This window comes from Arvicanthis niloticus, chromosome 25 (assembly GCF_011762505.2).
Source record: "Arvicanthis niloticus isolate mArvNil1 chromosome 25, mArvNil1.pat.X, whole genome shotgun sequence".
Taxonomy (NCBI): domain Eukaryota; kingdom Metazoa; phylum Chordata; class Mammalia; order Rodentia; family Muridae; genus Arvicanthis; species Arvicanthis niloticus.
In genome coordinates, this window is record NC_133433.1 from 22,696,961 (window position 1) to 22,714,927 (window position 17,967).

The 17,967-nt window shown below is 39.5% G+C and overlaps 1 protein-coding gene across 2 annotated transcripts in view; it reads right to left on the reverse strand.

The window, feature by feature from the left end:
• The window catches only part of Rab2a (RAB2A, member RAS oncogene family), a 62,192-nt gene that overhangs the window by 33,658 nt on the left and 10,567 nt on the right, over positions 1-17,967 (reverse strand). Inside the window, exons 1-2 of one of the 2 annotated variants that reach the window (XM_076924233.1) lie at positions 16,696-16,799; positions 8,508-8,579 (exon numbers count right to left, since the gene is read on the reverse strand). Coding sequence is in view for 1 of the 2 variants with exons in the window: in XM_076924232.1 (XP_076780347.1) it covers positions 8,508-8,579 (72 nt within the window). In the remaining variant the exon portion in view is untranslated. Of the gene's footprint in view, positions 1-8,507; positions 8,580-16,695; positions 16,800-17,967 lie in introns of those variants that run through there. The other variant, XM_076924232.1, reaches the window with a different exon arrangement.

The following is a 17,967-nucleotide window of genomic DNA, read 5'->3' on the forward strand; positions in this document are numbered from 1 at the left end:
TGGTCTCTTAATGTCACTAAATGCTGCAAACAGCTCAGTGACCATCATGAAACTTATTACAGATAGTCTATAAGGGGAGACACTGTAGATGCTTACATTGAACTTGGATTGTTACATTTATGAACTCAAAGTGGTAGTGAGAGCCACAAACAAGACCTACTCAAGCAGAAACGACACAGTTGAGCTTATAAATACTGTTCTTCCTCGGGTTTATACTACTTTTTATGTTTTTTTTTTTTTTTTTTTTTCTGCTTTCTTTCATCCTTAGTATCAACCATGGCCTGCTTAACCACTCTTTATCCCTATCAAAATATTCCCTTTCTCTCATATAATCATTTTCTAATGTCATAGATGACTTGCCCATTTTTTTTTTTTTTTTTTTCTGAATGAAATACAAACCAAGGTAATCAATGAGAGTGAAAATAGAGAAAATATTGCATGGTTAAATATAAGAAAATATGGTACAATTTTACAAACAAATGAAAATAAGGTACAACTATCAGGCAATACAGAAAGTTCCCTTGAGTTGGAATCTAAGAAATAAAAAATGAGACTTGTTTGCATGTTTTTCTCCAGCCATGTCTAATGGGACACGTGTAAAAAAGAATACAGAAACAGAGGGGATAGGGAGGGAAGGAGGAGGGAAGAGAAAGAAGTGCATGCAGAAATGGTAATGATTATACTGAGCCTGGTAAACAGGAAGTGAGCAGATGAGTGTCACGATGGTGTGACCAATGGGTTACAGTTGGCACTGGAATCTAGAGGAACGGACTTAGAAAATGAGAGAAATGTATGAAACTGAAATTATTGAGTGGTTCTAAGTATGAGCAAGGTTCTGGCTGTGATTTGGATACTGGGCCACTGACATACAATATCCAGGTCACATGCAGCAGAGAAAAAGAAGGACGGAGAGCAGCAGACCTGACAAAGTCTGTAATCAGTATCTAACTCATGTTTAAATTTCTATATCACATCCATGACGATGGTCCAGGCTGGCCTCTAGATTTTTTAATGCAATTCAATCCACGAAACTATTTATAAACAGCTGTTTTGGTTTATCTTAACAACTCCTAGAAACAAAGGACAAACAACATATGAGACTATTCCTTAACTGTGAAGGCCATTTTGGTTGTCAATTTAACAACTTCTGGAATCAACTAAAATCCCCAAATGGCTGGTCACACCTTGCTGACCTTGGAAGGAAGGAAGGAAACCTTGCTCTTTCCTTCTTGCTCTTGCCCTCACTAACAAGTCCATTTCTTCACTGGCAGTAGAGCCTACTTCTTTTAGATTCCAGCACAGTCTTAAGACCAGCTAAGACATCTAGCCTTGTGAACTGAAAAACTATTGGACTCTTGGACCTGCCATCCAAAGCGACCCATTTGTTGGGTTAGCTGAACCACAGCCTGTAAGTCATTACTATATATATATATATATATATATATATATGTATGTATATATATGGATAAGTTGTTACTCTAGAGAACACTAACCTAATCTTTAATATTTAACGAAAGATTTATTTGTGTGTGAATGTGCCTGAGAGTGTATTTAGAATATGTGCAGGTATGCATGCCTGTGTGGGCCATGGAAGTCCAAAGAGGGTGTCTGTGGGTACCGAGATAGAACTCTGGTCCTTATGATTGTGCAGCATGCACTCTTAACTATGGAAACACCTCTCAAGCCCTCTGCTATTTAACACTCTCTTGGTCACTCTCTCTGTTAGTGTTTTATTGCTGTGAAGAGACAGCCTGACCAAGGCATCTCTTGTAAGAGAAAACATTTAACTGGGGGCTTGCTTAATTTAGAAGGTTAGTCCATTATCATCATGGTGGGAAGCAGACAGGCATGGCACTGGACAGTAACTGAGAACATTACATCCTGATCCACAGGCAATCAGCAGGGAGAGAAAGACTGGGCCTGCCATGAGCTTTTGAAACCTCCAAGTTCATCCCCAGACCCACTCTAACAAGGGCACACCCCCTAGTCCTTACAATCATTCTCAAACAGTTGTATTCCCCAGTGACTAAGCATTCAAATATGTGAGCCTATGGGAGACATTCTCATTCAAACCACTATAGTCATGGCCCAAACTTAAATAAGTCACTATCCATGGGGCAAACCCTTCTATGCAACAGCATGAAGACACTTGGCAAATATTCCAACCCACTGAATGCAGTTTCCCTGAACAAAGCACGTAAAAGCTGATATGACCATATCTATCCTCCATAAGGTTTATGTTAGCTTTTTAGGAAAAACAATCATGACCATAAAGTTTATTTATTTATTTATTGGATATTTTATTTATATTTCAGATGCCATCCCCTTTCCCCATTTCCCCTCCCTAGAAAACCCCTATCCCATTCCCCCTTCTCCCTTTTGCTTTTATACATGTTTTATACATTTTTTAAATGTTAATCAAAGGCTTTATAAGTTTGGTAATGCTCAATAGCAAAATGCCCATACTATCAGAAGTGCAACCCAATACCCAACCTAGATATATCAACTATCTTTGATTGGCGGAGACCTGTGAACATCCACCTCCATTACCCCCATCTCTCCCTCTCCCTGTCTCTCTTGTCACCTAGCTTGTCCTCTCCTCCTCCTCCTCCTTGTCACCTAGCTCCCCCTCTCCTCCTCCTCCTACCTTACCTCCTCCTACATATCACCCGTCCTGTTAAAATTTCCCCATCTGGATCTCCTTAGTGCTACCTACCCTGTCTCTGACTGGAGCTGTCTTTCCTATTATCTTGGTTGTATCAGAACTGTGTGGGGTGGGTGTTACTACTGGGGTTAGAGCTGGGGACCAAGGTCTGCTCAGTGCTCAGGCCCAGACCAGGAGGAACCAGTGCTCCAGGCCAGGAGTGACTTCCTGGGTCCTAATGGGTCCCAGTTACCCTCTTGTTTGGGGCCGGTGTTGTTTTCTCCTTACCTAAGATACTTCTCTGGTTAGAGCTCCTTGGAGGCCCACTTCCTCTGGGTTCTGTGTGACCATAAAGTTTTAAAGCATGACTTATTCATTCACTACCTAAATTGGTTCTGGATATCACACAAAAACTCACTTATTTTGGCTGTTTTCCAGCATTTCTGTGTCTTTTTGAATAAAAATACTTACAATAATAGATACACAATTTCATTTACTATAACTGGGAGCTACAGTCTGGGATACGAACAGTTTAGAAATAAGCAGCAGTGGCAAGACAATTCCATACTGAGAAGAGAAGCTCTGAGGAATAAAAAGTACTGGGCATTCAGTGGAGAGCAAACAGCTAAGCCTCAACAGGGCACACTGTCTCCATGGGTTAGAGAAAAGGAAGAGAAAAAGTTGAGAAAGCAAACTAACAGAAACCATAAGCTCAGGAGAAGGAGTTTATAAAGAGTATAGAACTGACTGTAATAGAACTAAGTAAAAAAAATATGATAGCTAGTGTGGTGGTTTGAATGCTCATAATTTGAATGTCTGGTTTTAAGATGATGGAACTATTTTGAGAAGGATTGGGTGTGGCTTTGTTGGAGGAGGTGTCACTAGGGATGAACTTTGAGGGTTTAAAAGCTACTCCAGGTCTAGTCTCTCTCTCCCCACAACTTGAATACCAGGATGTAAATGCTTAGCTACTTATCCAATGCCATGTCTTCCTGTCTGCCACCATGCTCCCCATAATGATGGTCACTGATTCATCCTCTGACACTCTAAGCAAGTCCTCAATTAAATGCTTTCTTTTGTTGTTTTGTTTGTTTTTAGGGGTTTCACTACATAGTTCTGGTCTACTTGCCACCTGCTGGGATTAAAGGTGTTTGCCACTAAACCCAGCTAAATATTTTATAAGTTGCTTTGGTCAAGGTGTCTCTTCACAGCAATAAAAAAGTAATTAAGATAACCAGCTAACATTTAAGGGTTAGGGAATTATGATGGTAATTATGTAACTAAGCATCTAAATTCTACTGCCAGGACAGTTGGTATGAGCAAGCTGACCCTGGGCCTATAATCTGAGCTGACCACATCTGTAGCTCCCAGTTAATAAGAATGTCTGTACAATACTTTTCCAAAGAACTTGGATTTATATTTACAAAAACCTTTAGTGTGTAGTAACTATTTCTTGTCATAAAGATAGGAACAAAACAAAACAAAACAAAAAACCCAAAACCAAAAATAACAGCAACAAAAAAACACCACCACCACCACCACCACCACCAAAAAAAAAAAAAAAAAATTCAAACAAACAAACCAAACTCCACTGGGAACAGGCAAGGAAAAATAAGCAGGCATACGGGGAATGTCCCATCTCCTTACAAGCTTATGCTCCTCTTCTGGCCAGACTCAGGCTCTCCTTTCCTCAGTTTTTATGGGACACAAAGAAATAGTTAAAACAAAGTCTTGATCTGCTTAATCTGTTAGGTAGATTTTGTTACTTAAGAGGCAATATAAAAATATCCAGTGCCAACAACTCTACTTCCCTAAAGTTGTTGATAAGAGAGGTGCCAGAGCCTTAAAACAGTACAAGCTATTGCCACTGTTCTAGGGACTAGATACTTTGGTCATAGGACATGAATCAAGTCATGCTGGAACTGACCTGGAAATTTCCTTCCCAGTGGTTAGCTTTCACAGTACCAAAAGGTGCTACAGAGGCTATAGGGCAGACAAGTTATCAAAATCTTACCCAGCTGTGATTACTGTGAACTATAAACATTGACTGGCTTGCCAAGATATGTCCATTGGTGCAATAGTGCCATGAATATCATGTAGATAAGTAATTGCTTTTTGAAGAAACTCAAGGCAGGTTCTGTAAACCTAGCTAAGAACACATGACAAAGGAGGTCTTAGGCTGCAAAGGAGAATCTACTATTATTTAACTACATGGACATAATATCAAACTATCTTCTAAATACTTACATTTATACCTATAGAATAGTGTATCTTTCAGCTATTCCTTAACAGAGAAGCTTCTTTGTGCTGTGCACAGGGTTAATACAGAGAATCATGACTGGTCAAAGTACAGAGAATAAATGACTATAGAGTCTCTGACCTTAAGTGAGACATCTATATCACACCTACCTCCAAGCCTTAGGGAACACAGTGTAAGGGGTCTGGAAAAGACTGCACTACAGCACAGTGTTGGAAAGAGAATCTTCTGGACATAAGACAGCTGAGAGACTCATGAACTTACTGCAGCTGTGCTCACTTATACATCTCATCAAATTTCATCATGAAAGAAGGAAGGGATCAGGAGGCCCTGCTCCTCCCTGAAGGACAGTTAATGGTGGCTGGAGGCACTTTCTTCAGTTTTATCACTAGTAAGTTGCCAACGCTCCAGCAAATAACTCCTCACTCATGATTATGCAGGCAACCTTATTTTAACGTTAAAAAAAAAAAAAAGGTTTTAAAGTAAGAGAGGGGCTTGCTGAGAAAGGTTTCAGGGAGAAGAGGAATTAACAGGGTTATGGGCAACAGGGGCTAAAATTAATCATATACACATATATACATACATGCACATACATACCTATATGCAAACATGTATATATACAGTTATATAAAATTGCCAAGGAAAAAGAAACACATTCTAAAAAAAATGAAAAAAAAATTGTGACAATCAGATGTGAAGAAAGAAGGTATACCAACCACGGTCTTAGTCAGAAAGGCAGAAACCACACTTAAATACTTAAATGCCTAGTATACAGAATTTGTTATAACACAGAAAGAGGCAAGAGACTCAAAGAAGAGATGGGGACTCAGGTCAGAGATGAGCCACAGCAGGAAACTGCTGTTGTTTCCTGCCCAGAGGACACAGGGAGAGACTGGGGTGAGAGCTCAGGAGCCATACTAGCAGTGGCTGGTCAGAAAAGGGCAGGGGCTGAAGTAATGGAGACCATAAGTCAATCCAGGCAAAGAGTGAAGTAGAAAAAGATCTCTGACGTCTCTTTTTTTAGCCTCCGATTTTCCAGTGTCTGCCATCAACCAACAACCTAGAGTGAAGCCAGCTGTCAGCTGTGTGAATTTCAAACAACCTTCTTTAGTCTCACTTCACAAGTACAGTGTATGCCATTTTCTGATGGGTTCAGGTCTATTTACTCTACTGGGTACACTGCAGCAATTTAGATATTTAGGCATATGAGTCAGTGAAAAGGAAGAATGAGTTTTAGAAATACTCTATATTGAAAATAACTGTTTGGCTAGTCATTTTAGGACATACTCTCTCCTACAACTAACTACCAAGATTTCAAATCCATTGAGGAAAGAAACAGTTTTTTAAAAAACAAGCCATGGCAGTCAAGGTACACATGGCTTGAACCTGAAAATGGACTCCCAGACAGAATTATTAAATTAACAGGGTGGCAAGCCAAGGATGGGTAAGATTCTGCACAGAAACTTAACAACTTAAGACAGAAGTGCATTGCTTTTGATAATGCATATTCCATGATGGGTAAGGAAGGCATTCTTGTCAGAACAACCTAAGACAGGCTCTGTCTTGTTAATGAAATGAAAAGGGGGAGAGGTGGAGAGCCTTTGGGGCTGCTTGGCAAGAATCTGACATGGGCCAAGGACAAGGAAATGGGCTTCAGGCAGGAATCTGACATCAGGCTAGAACAAAGAAGTAATTTCAGGCAGGAATCTAAATATTAGGCTAGAACAAAGATGTAATTTCAGACAGGAATCTAAATTTTAGGCTAGAACAAGGAAGTAGGCTTCAGACATGAAAATGACTTTGGGCTAGGACAGGAAGTTAGCTCAGATATTTTGCTCATTCTGATAAGCCCTTAAAAATAGTCATCATTGGAGTGTTCACAGAATTTTGTTTATTGCCTTGCTTGTTCTTTGACTATTTGTGTTTACTGTCATGCTTGTTCCTTGACTATTTGCATCTATTGTATTGTTAATCCCTCGTTAATACTTGCATGTAATTAAAATGGTATAAAAGCAAAAAGGAGGGGGGATGGGATGAAGGTTCTAGGGAGGGGAAATGGGAAAAGGGGATGACATCTGAAATGTAAATAAATAAAATATCCAATTTAAAAAAAAAAACCTATGGAACTAGATTTAAACAGTATTACCAATTCCACCCATCATCATTTTAATAGACTAGAAATTATACAAATAAGTGGATTATAGATATTCCTGTTGATACAGTCTTTTTGTTGTGATGGTTTGAATGAGAATAGCCTTCATAGGCTCACATCTGAATAATTGGTCCCTAGTCGGTGTAACTGTTTAGGAAGGATTAGGAAGTATGTATGGCTTTAAGGTTTCAAAAGGCTTGTGTCACTCCTAGTGTACTCACTGCCTCTTGCTTGGGATTCAAGAAATAAGCTTTCTGCTGTTCTTGCTATCATGCCTTTACTCCACTATCCAACCAAATACTTTCTTTTATAAGTTTCCTTGGTCATGATATTTTATCACAACAATAGAAAAAGCAACTAATTCATCTTTTTAAAAAGTATCTTTTATTCTTTGACAATTTCCTATATGTAAACTGCTAGCATTTCCTTGAGGCTCTGCCCAACAATTAGATAGCAACAGCCGGGTATGTGCCTTTTATCAATATAAAAGGACTGTTTGGCCTCCCTACCCTCCCCCAACCTTTCCTCTCTCCATCTGTTCTCTTTCTTCCCTTGTATCCCCTGCTGGCCTTTTCTCCTCTTTCTCTCTTCTTCTCTCTTTCTATCCTTCTCTGTCCCTTTCTTTTCTCTGCCTCTACTCCTCCAGACCCCCTTTCCTGGTCCCAAATAAACTTCCTTTTATACTAGGCCTGTTGTATGGCTGTTACTTCAGGGGGATGACTCAGCATGGGCCCACTAAGGCCCCCATTCCCGTGGCCTCATATCATGCTTTAGAAAAATAACATAAACAATGTATATTGATCATACACACCCCCAATTCTTTGTCCCACTGCCAAATGCATCCCCTTTCCAGATGCATGTCCTCTCCATTCTTTAACCTCTGAGACCAATTAGTTTAGTGCTGCCTATTGGAATACTGACATCTTGTTTGCTAGATCCTGTGTAAGTCACCAGAGCTGCAGTGAGTTCATGAGTAAAAGGGTTATGTTGCGTCCAGGAGATACTGCTTCCAGCAGTCTTCTCCATCTTCTAATTCTTTTTTCCATACTACCTCTTTTATGTAAACAAGGGGCTTGGGGATGAATGTTTGATATGGAGTGGTATTGTTATCTTCACTGTACACATAGAAAGGTGAATGGGAAGTGGTGAAACAGTTTGCCCACTTACTCATAGACTTGTTTTAATTTCCAGTAAGCACCCACTGTGGTGCAGTTTTGTCTCTTAAAAATATAATTCATAATTAAATAGAATTGAAATCTTATTGTCTTTCATATTCTAATCCTGTATGAAAAATTAGTTAACATTTATTTTTACTGTATACTTATTTCTAAAAGCAATAGAGACTAAATTCTGCACAACAAATAATCTAGTTTCAATGCTTGTTCAATGGACTGCCTAGTATACTATACATAAGCTATTCAAACATTTAATGTTTTTTGTTTCAGAAAACTTACCAATTGTGAGGTCATGCACTGGCTGAAACCTCTTGTCTGTAAACTGTAGCAATAAGCACGATTTACCAACACCTGGAAATTAAAGCATGAATAAACAATCAGGAAAAAAAATCCACAGAAATTAGGACTGACCTTAGAAAAGTAGCTGCAAGAGCTTTTGCTGCTGTGAACAACCATCATTATTTGCACTTCTCAATTTCTTAAAATAACAGTTTGCCCTTCCTTACTCATTAGCTTTCCATGCAGAGGAGGCATGGCAGCTGAAGTTCTAGGACAGCAACTAGGTCTTAGCAGTCCTCACCACAGCATCCCCCAGGAAAGCTGGATAAGACATGCGCTGTCCTCTGTGTCATTTATAAAATGCATTTAAGAATGCGTGTTTATCAGAGTTTGGCAAATTAAAGCAGTTAACACATAACCCACTTAGAACACAGAGTAACTTTAGAACTCATTTATTATCTAATTTAACTAAAAAGTCTAAATCCAACAGATTTTTACCAAATGTTTCACATCTTTATGCCAAGCCTACTCTGCATTTGTGCTGCCTGAGTCCCTTCAATCCTAGAGCGCTGTCCCGTTTCTTCCCAGGTAGGGCCTAGCCTTTCCTGTAGGTCCTGAGAGCTAGCCAATCCCTTCTATCTCCACGGTTATGCTTCTCTGTATTGAACCCTTTTCTTTAGTGGACAAATCTCCAAGAATCTCACAGTCAAAACATACCCACATCTCTCAAGGGAGGTTAACTGAGTCTTGTTCAGCAAACTCACAGTTGCCACACAGAGTAGTTAGTAAGCTAAACCTGAACATTAGTTTTAAGATGGCTTCAGAAAAAGGAGAAAGCCCAAAGCAGCGGTATTTTGAGGCTGTGGAAACAACAGATGTGTTTACAAGGCAAAGACTCTGCTTTCTTCAGCAAACAGTTAACTACCACTACCTCCTACCTCTCCCTGAGCTCTGTGAGGCTGACACCTCCATTCATGAAGGCCTTTCTTCCATTAGCTGGATGTGATCTTTAATGGACTTTTGGGGAAAAGACCTGAAATTTAGTCATCTTTTCTTCTTCCAAAACATCTGATATAGACAATACTATTCGTGCTGCCTATGTGTATGTATGTCAAAGTGTGTGCCATGATGGTGGTCAAAGGACAACTTGTAGCAATTGGTTTTCTGCTTCCACCACAAGGGCTCAGAGCTCAGAGCTCAAAGTCAGGTTAGCAGGCTTCCTGGCAGGTATTTCCCCACTGCTCCATCTTGGCAAGCTGATACTACTACTCTTTAAGGCCTTGAGTTAGGTATCGTGACTTCTCTGTTTAGCACAAATGATGCATGCGATAGTGCGGCAACCATCAAGTCGGCTTCTCTTTTTTTCCTGTCCCAGTTTATGTAGCATAGGCTGTCCTTAAACTCAAAGTGAAGCAATCCTCCTACCTGAGCCTTTTATTTTTTTATTTAACTTGGGGTTCAAGTCATTGATCGTTCCCTTTGTAGGACATAGTATTGTGAGAAGCGAGTACCTAAAGACCATGTCTGTAGCAAACACAAACATCGAGGCACATAAAAATTCGGATTTCCAAAGCCCCACCCTAGAGAATCTGTAGGTCAGTCTTAAGGCTTGAAGTTTTATCTACTTAGTCCTCAAGAGATTTTGGGCAAGGAGTCCTTTGCAAGAAACACGGATTCCTAAGAATCCAATGAATCATTTTAGGACTTCTAGTAATTTCAAGAGTCTTAAAAATTGGTGATGATCCTATTTTTCACAAGCCAAAAACAACTTACATTCAAAATATGAAGGGGGAAAAAAAGTCAAGGGTATGGAATGTGCCAGCACCTCTGCTAGCACAGAACAGCGTTATACAATGGTCCTACAGGAGAAGAGGAAGAAAGGAAGGGGTGGGGGTGGGAAACAAAACTCCAGTAAAAAGACAACCTAGCCTAGGCTTAAGCTTGTTTAATTTTGGTTTTCTAAGAGAGTGTCTTGCTATGTAGCCTAGGCTGTCCTTGAATTTATACCAATCTTTCAGCCTCAGTCTCCTGAGAATCTGGGATTTGAACTCTAAATGTTAAATTAATACAATTTACACAGATCCTATAGTAGAAATGCAAATCTAACTTAAACATTAGTTTATTGCTTTTTAGAAACACTCTTACTATATATAACTTCATTATAATTAATATTCATTAGTCTTTTAACTTAACTTTAATTAAAATCTTTTTTAGTTTTAACTCATAAATCTTGAACAAGAAAAGTTATAAAAATTCAGCTCAATTTTCCTGTCAATGAGAAAAAAAGATCCTATCAGGGCTGTGATTTGTGTGGCATTCCCTAACATGCACAAAGCCCTGGATAATACTAACATACATGTACATGCATGAACACACACACTTATGTAAAAGTAAAAAGAAAACTAAACAGATGAAGAGAAAACAGTGTTCCTCCTTCAAAATATCACAGGTTCAAATAACAAAATTTAAAAGTATACAGAAAATTCAAAAACTTAATACAAGCATTAAAGATTCTTCAAAATGAATATAGAAATATAGAAAATAGAAAAATTTCTACCCAAATTTATCTGGCCCAGTCAAAAGTTTTAAAGGTATATTTTTAAAATCTTTTTAAAAAAATGTTTATGTTGTGTCTCTAAAATCCAGCTTTTCATACCATTCAGCTTCTGGCTAAGGAAAGTGACTTCAGAACTGTTTGCATGCTGTTGGCAGGCTCCAATATTGTTCCCTTCCAGAAAAACAATCTTCGTTTTATTTTATTTTTTATTTATTCACTTTAGATCCAGTTTACTGCACCCTTCCTAGTCACCTCATCCCACAATCCTTCCTGCAACCCCCACCCCCTGGCACTTCAAGTCTCTATCTGGCTAGGCTCTTCCTCTCCCACTGAGGTCAGACAAAGCAGCATAGCTAGAACAACATATTCTATATACAGACAACAGCTTTTGACTACATGAAGGTCAAGCTGCACATCTGCTACATATGTGTGGGGAGTCCTAGGTTCAGCCTGTGTATGTTCTTTGGTTGGTGATTCAGACTCTGAGGTTTTCTGTGTCTTTCCATTGTCCCAACTGCACACTACTTTGGTGGCTGACGACACCAAGCTGAGCAGATATGGTCCCTGAAGACACATGACAAAGTTTCAACCCATAATCTCACTTGGAAAGAGGGCATTGCAGATGTGTCTAAGAATTTCAAGATAAACTAATCTGGAACTGAGATGTGGACTAAATCTAAAGGCAGGTTGTACCCTTCCCCCCACCATGAGCAGGCCTGAGAGACCTTGTTTACCACAACAAGGTCAAGTGATAGGATCTAGGTGGAGTTACCCACCTTGGCTGCCCAGAACACAGAAGCAGAACTGCCCCTGGGCTTGCCTTGAGACATCTCCGGCCATGACCTGGAACGGACTATGGATTATCCCACCCATCTGAAACCAGGAGGGGTTGTGGGTTGGGTCTTCCCTTTAAATTGAGAGCTGAACATTAAAGCTTTGAGCCTTGATCAGAGAACTTTGTCTTGGCTTCATCTCTTCTCACCCTCCGTCCCCTTTCATTCCCAGACCCCCTTTCAGGTGAACCCAGTTGACTTGTGGCCACGGCGGCTACAGCAGGTGGCCTCATAATGGAAAATGTGGGATGCAGATACATAGTAGAGTATTAGTAAAGATTAAGGTTAGGGAGATGATGGAACTGGAAAGGATCATGTTAGACAAAATAAAGCAGACTCGGAAAGACAAGCTTTACTTTTTTTCTGGTATGCCCTACCTATGGGGGAAAGAAAGAAAGGAAGGAAGGAATTATGAGAGAAGAGGGAGAAAGAGGAGAAAAACAAGGTAATTGAGGGTAAATATGATCAATGTATGTTCTATACATGCATGAAAATGCAACAAAATCTAATGTTTTGCACATTTCTCTGTGTTAATAAAAAGGACAAGACATGGTGAAACACATCAGTAATACCAGCACTAGAGGTAAGAGGCAAAAGGATCATAATTTTAAGGATCATAATTTTAAGTTCATTCTTGGCTACAGAGTTTGAAGCCAGCCTAGGCTATAAGAGGCCTTGTCTTAACAAACAAATCTTCAAACTGTACAATACACCACAAAGAACAAACAAGAATGACACAAGGTTAAAGAAACAAAGACACAGGAAAGAAAGCCAGGAAGACAGCCATGCTGCTATAAACAAAACAAAAAAAACAACAAATAACCAATAACCTAAACACCCTGAAAATGCAATAACCTCCCAAAAAGAAAGATGAAAACTATTTACTTAATGTTCACCTGCTATGTTCTAAGTACTACTACTTGGTCACAGAAATAAAGAAATTAATACCATGTTACCAAAAAAAAAAAAAACAAAACAAAAAAAACACAGTTTGAAAAATGTAAGACACTCCCTTGCAAAATAGAAAGTATTAAAACCAAGTACACTGAGAAAGTTGAAAGACTGCTAAAGAATCAATTAAAAAAAAAACTATGCTGATGATGCCTGTAATCCCAGCACATGGGAGGCTGAAGCAGGGGAATTGTGAGTTTTAGGTCAGCCTGGGTTACATAGTATTAGGCAAATTTGGGCTTCAGAGCCAAGAACCTATACCTCAAAAAAAAAAAAAAAGGAAAAAGAAAAATTGTTTTTTGGATGGTGGGGATATAAGATGCCATAAAGAACTCCCCCCTGCCATGCATATCATCTATCTTCTGTTAGGGTGACAGAACATGGGATTACTTCTAAGATGCAATCAAGGAAATGAGCAAAGCAGGTAGCTTCAAATGCATGTCTATGTGCCCCTCTGCCAGTAACCTTTATGTAGTTTGCCTTTGTACATTAAAATTGTTTTTACTTTTGAAATAGGATTCAACCAATAAATAAACCAACCAATAAATTAAATCAACCAATAAATGTGAGAGATGACTAATATTTACTGGACTAATTTGAATCCTGAACAGCACTGACAAGAAAGACTGCTTTAGGTTTTCAAGCCCCGTTTGCTCATATTACAGTGATCACACTACTGACATAATGACATCTACTGAAGCGCATGAAGAGGACACAAAGTGGCAGCATGCTGGTACTTTTCCCTTTCCTAGAACCTAAAAACAAGCCTGACAGTTTACCCATTCAGTCCAACTTTATCAACCAGTTAGAAAACCGTACTTTCGCTATCTGAATGAAATCTAGCTTTCTTCCTCAGGTGCAGTAAACACTGACTCTTTGGTCATTTGAAAATTACTCCACAGGTCAACAGGCTCAGAAAGCAGATGCTCAGTGAGCGCTGAGTTACTGTGTTTGCATAAGAGAACGCAGAGACTACTCATTTCTCTATGACAAATCTAGTCTATACTTCCAAGAAAAATAACTACTTTTTCAACTTTTTTTAAAAAAATGTGTATGAGTACATTGTAGCTGACTTCAGACATACCAGGAGAGCCCATCAGATTCCATTACAGATGGTTGTGAGCCACCATGTGGTTGCTGGGAATTGAACTCAGGACCTCTAGAAGAGCAGTCTGCTGAGCCATCTCTCCAGCCTCTCAACTTTTTCTTAAAAATGGGACATTTTTCAAACAGGAAAGTAATCTAGGGAATAAACTGTTGACTGTGCTACATTAGAATCCCATGTCTGCCATGATCTATCCTGAATTTACATGTGATTTTCCTTTGAAAAGGTAAACCTGCAGGAGTACACTAGGATGGTAGTCAACTGATTCCCTGCTAGTGAGATCAGAGGCTGCAGCAGGGCACGGCCCAGCTCTGGACAGCAACAGCACTTGTGCCTCTCTATGGCCAACTGCCCCAGCACTGCCTCAGCTGCCTCTGGAGTTCCTGCAGGACCCAACCCATCTAAGCTCCTCAGTAAACTGCTACGGGCTGACCTGAGCCTCACCCCCTCCAATGACACCTAGGTGTCAGATCTTCCTTTATGCTCTGCCTAGCTGTAAAGGTAGAGGCTCTTTTCCCCCAGTTTTATTTCTTTCTATATTTTTATTAAGGCTGAGTCCAATGTAGCCCAGGCTGGTCTCAAATTTGGTATGTGGATGAGAATGACTTTAAACATTTGATCTCCTGCCTCTATCTCCTACATGCTGAGATAACAGATGTTCAGACATGTTAGTCAGTCTTTACATGGTGCTGGGGATTAAACCCAAGGCTTTGTGCACACTAGGCAGATTTACTGGAGCCACACCCTCAGTTCTTTTATTGTGTTCCTTAATTGTTTTCTCTACTCCTTAGCCAGTCTTCCCCCATCTTGACTCTAATTTCATTACAATTAAGGATTGCTTATTTTGCTCCTGCTTTGTTCAAATTTTGGGTGATTCCTGACAGCCAGGTAAACTCTGACTGATATACCTGGCATAATTAAAAACATCCTCCATAAGCCAAATTTAATTGGTGAATTTGGAAGATCTAGAATATAGGTTAAGTATAGAAAAGCTTAGTTTAAGTGTAATACAATTACACATACAAAGCTAGATATAATTTAATTCAAAAATCAGAAAATAGGACTAAAAAGGATGGCTCAGTTGTCAAGAGCATTTATTGCTCTTGCAGAGGACCCAGGTTTAGTTCCCAGCACACACACAGCAGCTCATAGCTGTAACTCAAATTCCAGAGGCTCCAATACCTCTTCTGACCTTCACAGTCCTCTAGCAATGAATGTGGTACAGACAATATACTTAAGCACACACATCTACATCTATATAAAAACAAATGAATTAAAAATGGGAAACAAAAGCATTTAGTACTTTTCTTAGGGAGTAACTTATGCATTAATCTAATAGCAAGTAATGCAAATAAACATTTTCAAAATAATACTATGCCTGTTCCTTTCTTCCTCCCAACTCATTCTACTTTCCCCACTGGTTTGCTTCAATCAAAGTACACCCTAGTTCGCAACATATAATGTCTGCTGCTGGAACCAGAGAGTCATCCACGATAACTGTGGTGGTTTAAATAGGAATAGCCCCCAGAGACTCATGTGTTTGAATATGTTTGGTCCACAGGGAATGGCACTATTAGGAGGTGTGGCCTTGTTGGAGGAAGTGTCACAGTAGGAGCAGGCTTTGAGGTCTCATGTGCTCAAGCTACACCTAATGTGGCACAGTCTCCTCCTGTTGCCTACAGATCAAGATATAGAACTCTCAGCTCCATTTCTAGCACCATGGCTGCCAGAATACTCTTCATGCTTCTTGCTCTGATGATAATGGACTAAACTTTGAAACTATAAGCAAGCCCCAATTAAATTTTAATTAAGCAAGCCCCAATTAAATTTCTTTATAAGAGTTGCTATGGTCATAGTGTCTCTTCACAGAAATAAAACCCTAAGATAATACCTTAAAGATTTTTTTTTTATTATTTTAAATTATGTGTTTGCTGTGTATCTGTGTGCATGTGCTTAAAGATGCCAGAGGTATCAGATACTCCTGGGGCTGGAGTTACAGGAAGCTGTGAGCCACCTGACGTGGGTGCTGGGAATTACACTTGGGTCATCTGGAAGAGCAGCATGTGCTCTAACTAGTGAACTATCTCTCCATCCCCAGGTCTTAAATTCTAAGTATAACTAGCTAGGTCATGAGCTCAACCTAGTAAGTCATAGCCAACACAAAATGAACTAGAACAAAACACAGAATGTTAAACCTGACTGTACAAGGTTAGGGTGAGTACTACTTATACACATTTCTGAGCCTTAGGTTATTATGTAAAATGTAGCATTAGCATACTCTATGCTTTGTCTAAAAGACACCTTGGAGGGACTGGGGGATGGCTCGATGGGTAAAGTACTTGTAATGCAAGCAGGAAAATCTGAGTTCAATCCCCAACACACATGTAAAAAGGCCAAATATGGTGGTATGTTCTTGTAGACACAGCATTGGAGAGGCAGACAGGAGGATCTCTGGAGCTGGCTCACTGGCCTGGCAGTCTAGTCTAATCAATGAGTCCCAGGTTAGTGAGAGATCCTTTTTGAAAGGATTCAAAACAAGAGAAGCTCCTGAGGAAGGACACCCAAAATTATCCTCTGACCTCTATACACACACACCATCACAAACCACAATGGAAATAATTGTGTAGTATCTAATCCAACTGACTTGTATTGAAAGATCTCATCCATACTACTTTTGCCATGGTTCATGATAAAATGAATCTATCATGAGAAATCTAAAAAACTTTTTTTTTTGTTGTTTACCTGAAACATAGCTGGGCAGCAAAGTGGCACATACTTGTGAGCCCAGTACCTTGGAGGACAAGGTGGCAAAATTGCCAGTTTGAAGTCTGCCAGGTTACACAGTAAAACCCTGTCTCAAAAAATAAAATGGAAAAAAAGTGAGGCCAACTGTACTCTACTATAGACCTATTAAATAAAAGCTTCCAGAGCTGGGAAATAAAGCAAAAGAAACAACACAAAAATAGACCCAGTGCTGCATTCTTGTAACTTTAGAGTACAAGGGACTTGGGTAGAAGGATCACTGAGGGCCTATGGTCAGCCTGGACTACACAGCAAGACACTGTCTCAAAATTAAGTAGCTTAGAAAAAAACCATTCTTTCATAATGCTATGGAAAGAAGGTAGATTATTATTACTATGGAATAAAGTCCACTATACATGACCTATAAGAAGTATGTTAGGATATAAATGTTTTGTCACAAAATTAAAAGCTGTAAGCAAACTATTTCATGTCATTTACAGATTAAGCTAAGAACAAAGGAGCAACAGTAACAAAAACAAATTACTAAATTAGGAAAATATAGACTAGTTAACTAATCCATATAATTAATGATAGCTTGTTAAATTTAAGACCATGAAATATACAGGAAGTTCAGATTAAACACCCTCAGACTTATGAAGGTCTTCTGGAAACAACTATAAAAATTCAAATGCAGGCGGGCGGTGGTGGCGCACGCCTTTAACCCCAGCTCTTGGGAGGCAGAGGCAGGCGGATGTCTGAGTTCGAGGCTGGCCTGGTCTACAGAGTGAGTTCCAGGACAGCCTGGGCTATACAGAGAAACCCTGTCTCGAAAAACCAAAAAAAAAAAAAAAAAAAAAAAAAAAAAAATTCAAATGCAGATAACAGCTGATCCAGAAATCCAGCTTTTGACACAAATGCACAAATTACCTATAACAACACTGAAGACAAAAGGTAAAGTGGCTAGGTGTGCTGACACACATCTGTAATCTCAGTGCTCTGGAGGCTGAGCATCTCTGATCTCCTTGGAAGCTAAGATGGAAAACTGACAGAGACTGAGCCAATCAGATACTGCGGCTCAGAACTTGGAATCTTGAGAGGGTGCTACAATACCAAGGGTCATTGGGAGAACAGTCCACAGTTGCCACAACAGAGCCCAGCAGAGTCACTGGTGTGAGCCTACTATCTTCTTAAGCAGGCTGTATGGTACCATCTGGCTGTGTCCTATTTTCCTTGATCATGCCCATTTTGAAACTTGATTCTACCATCTTCCTC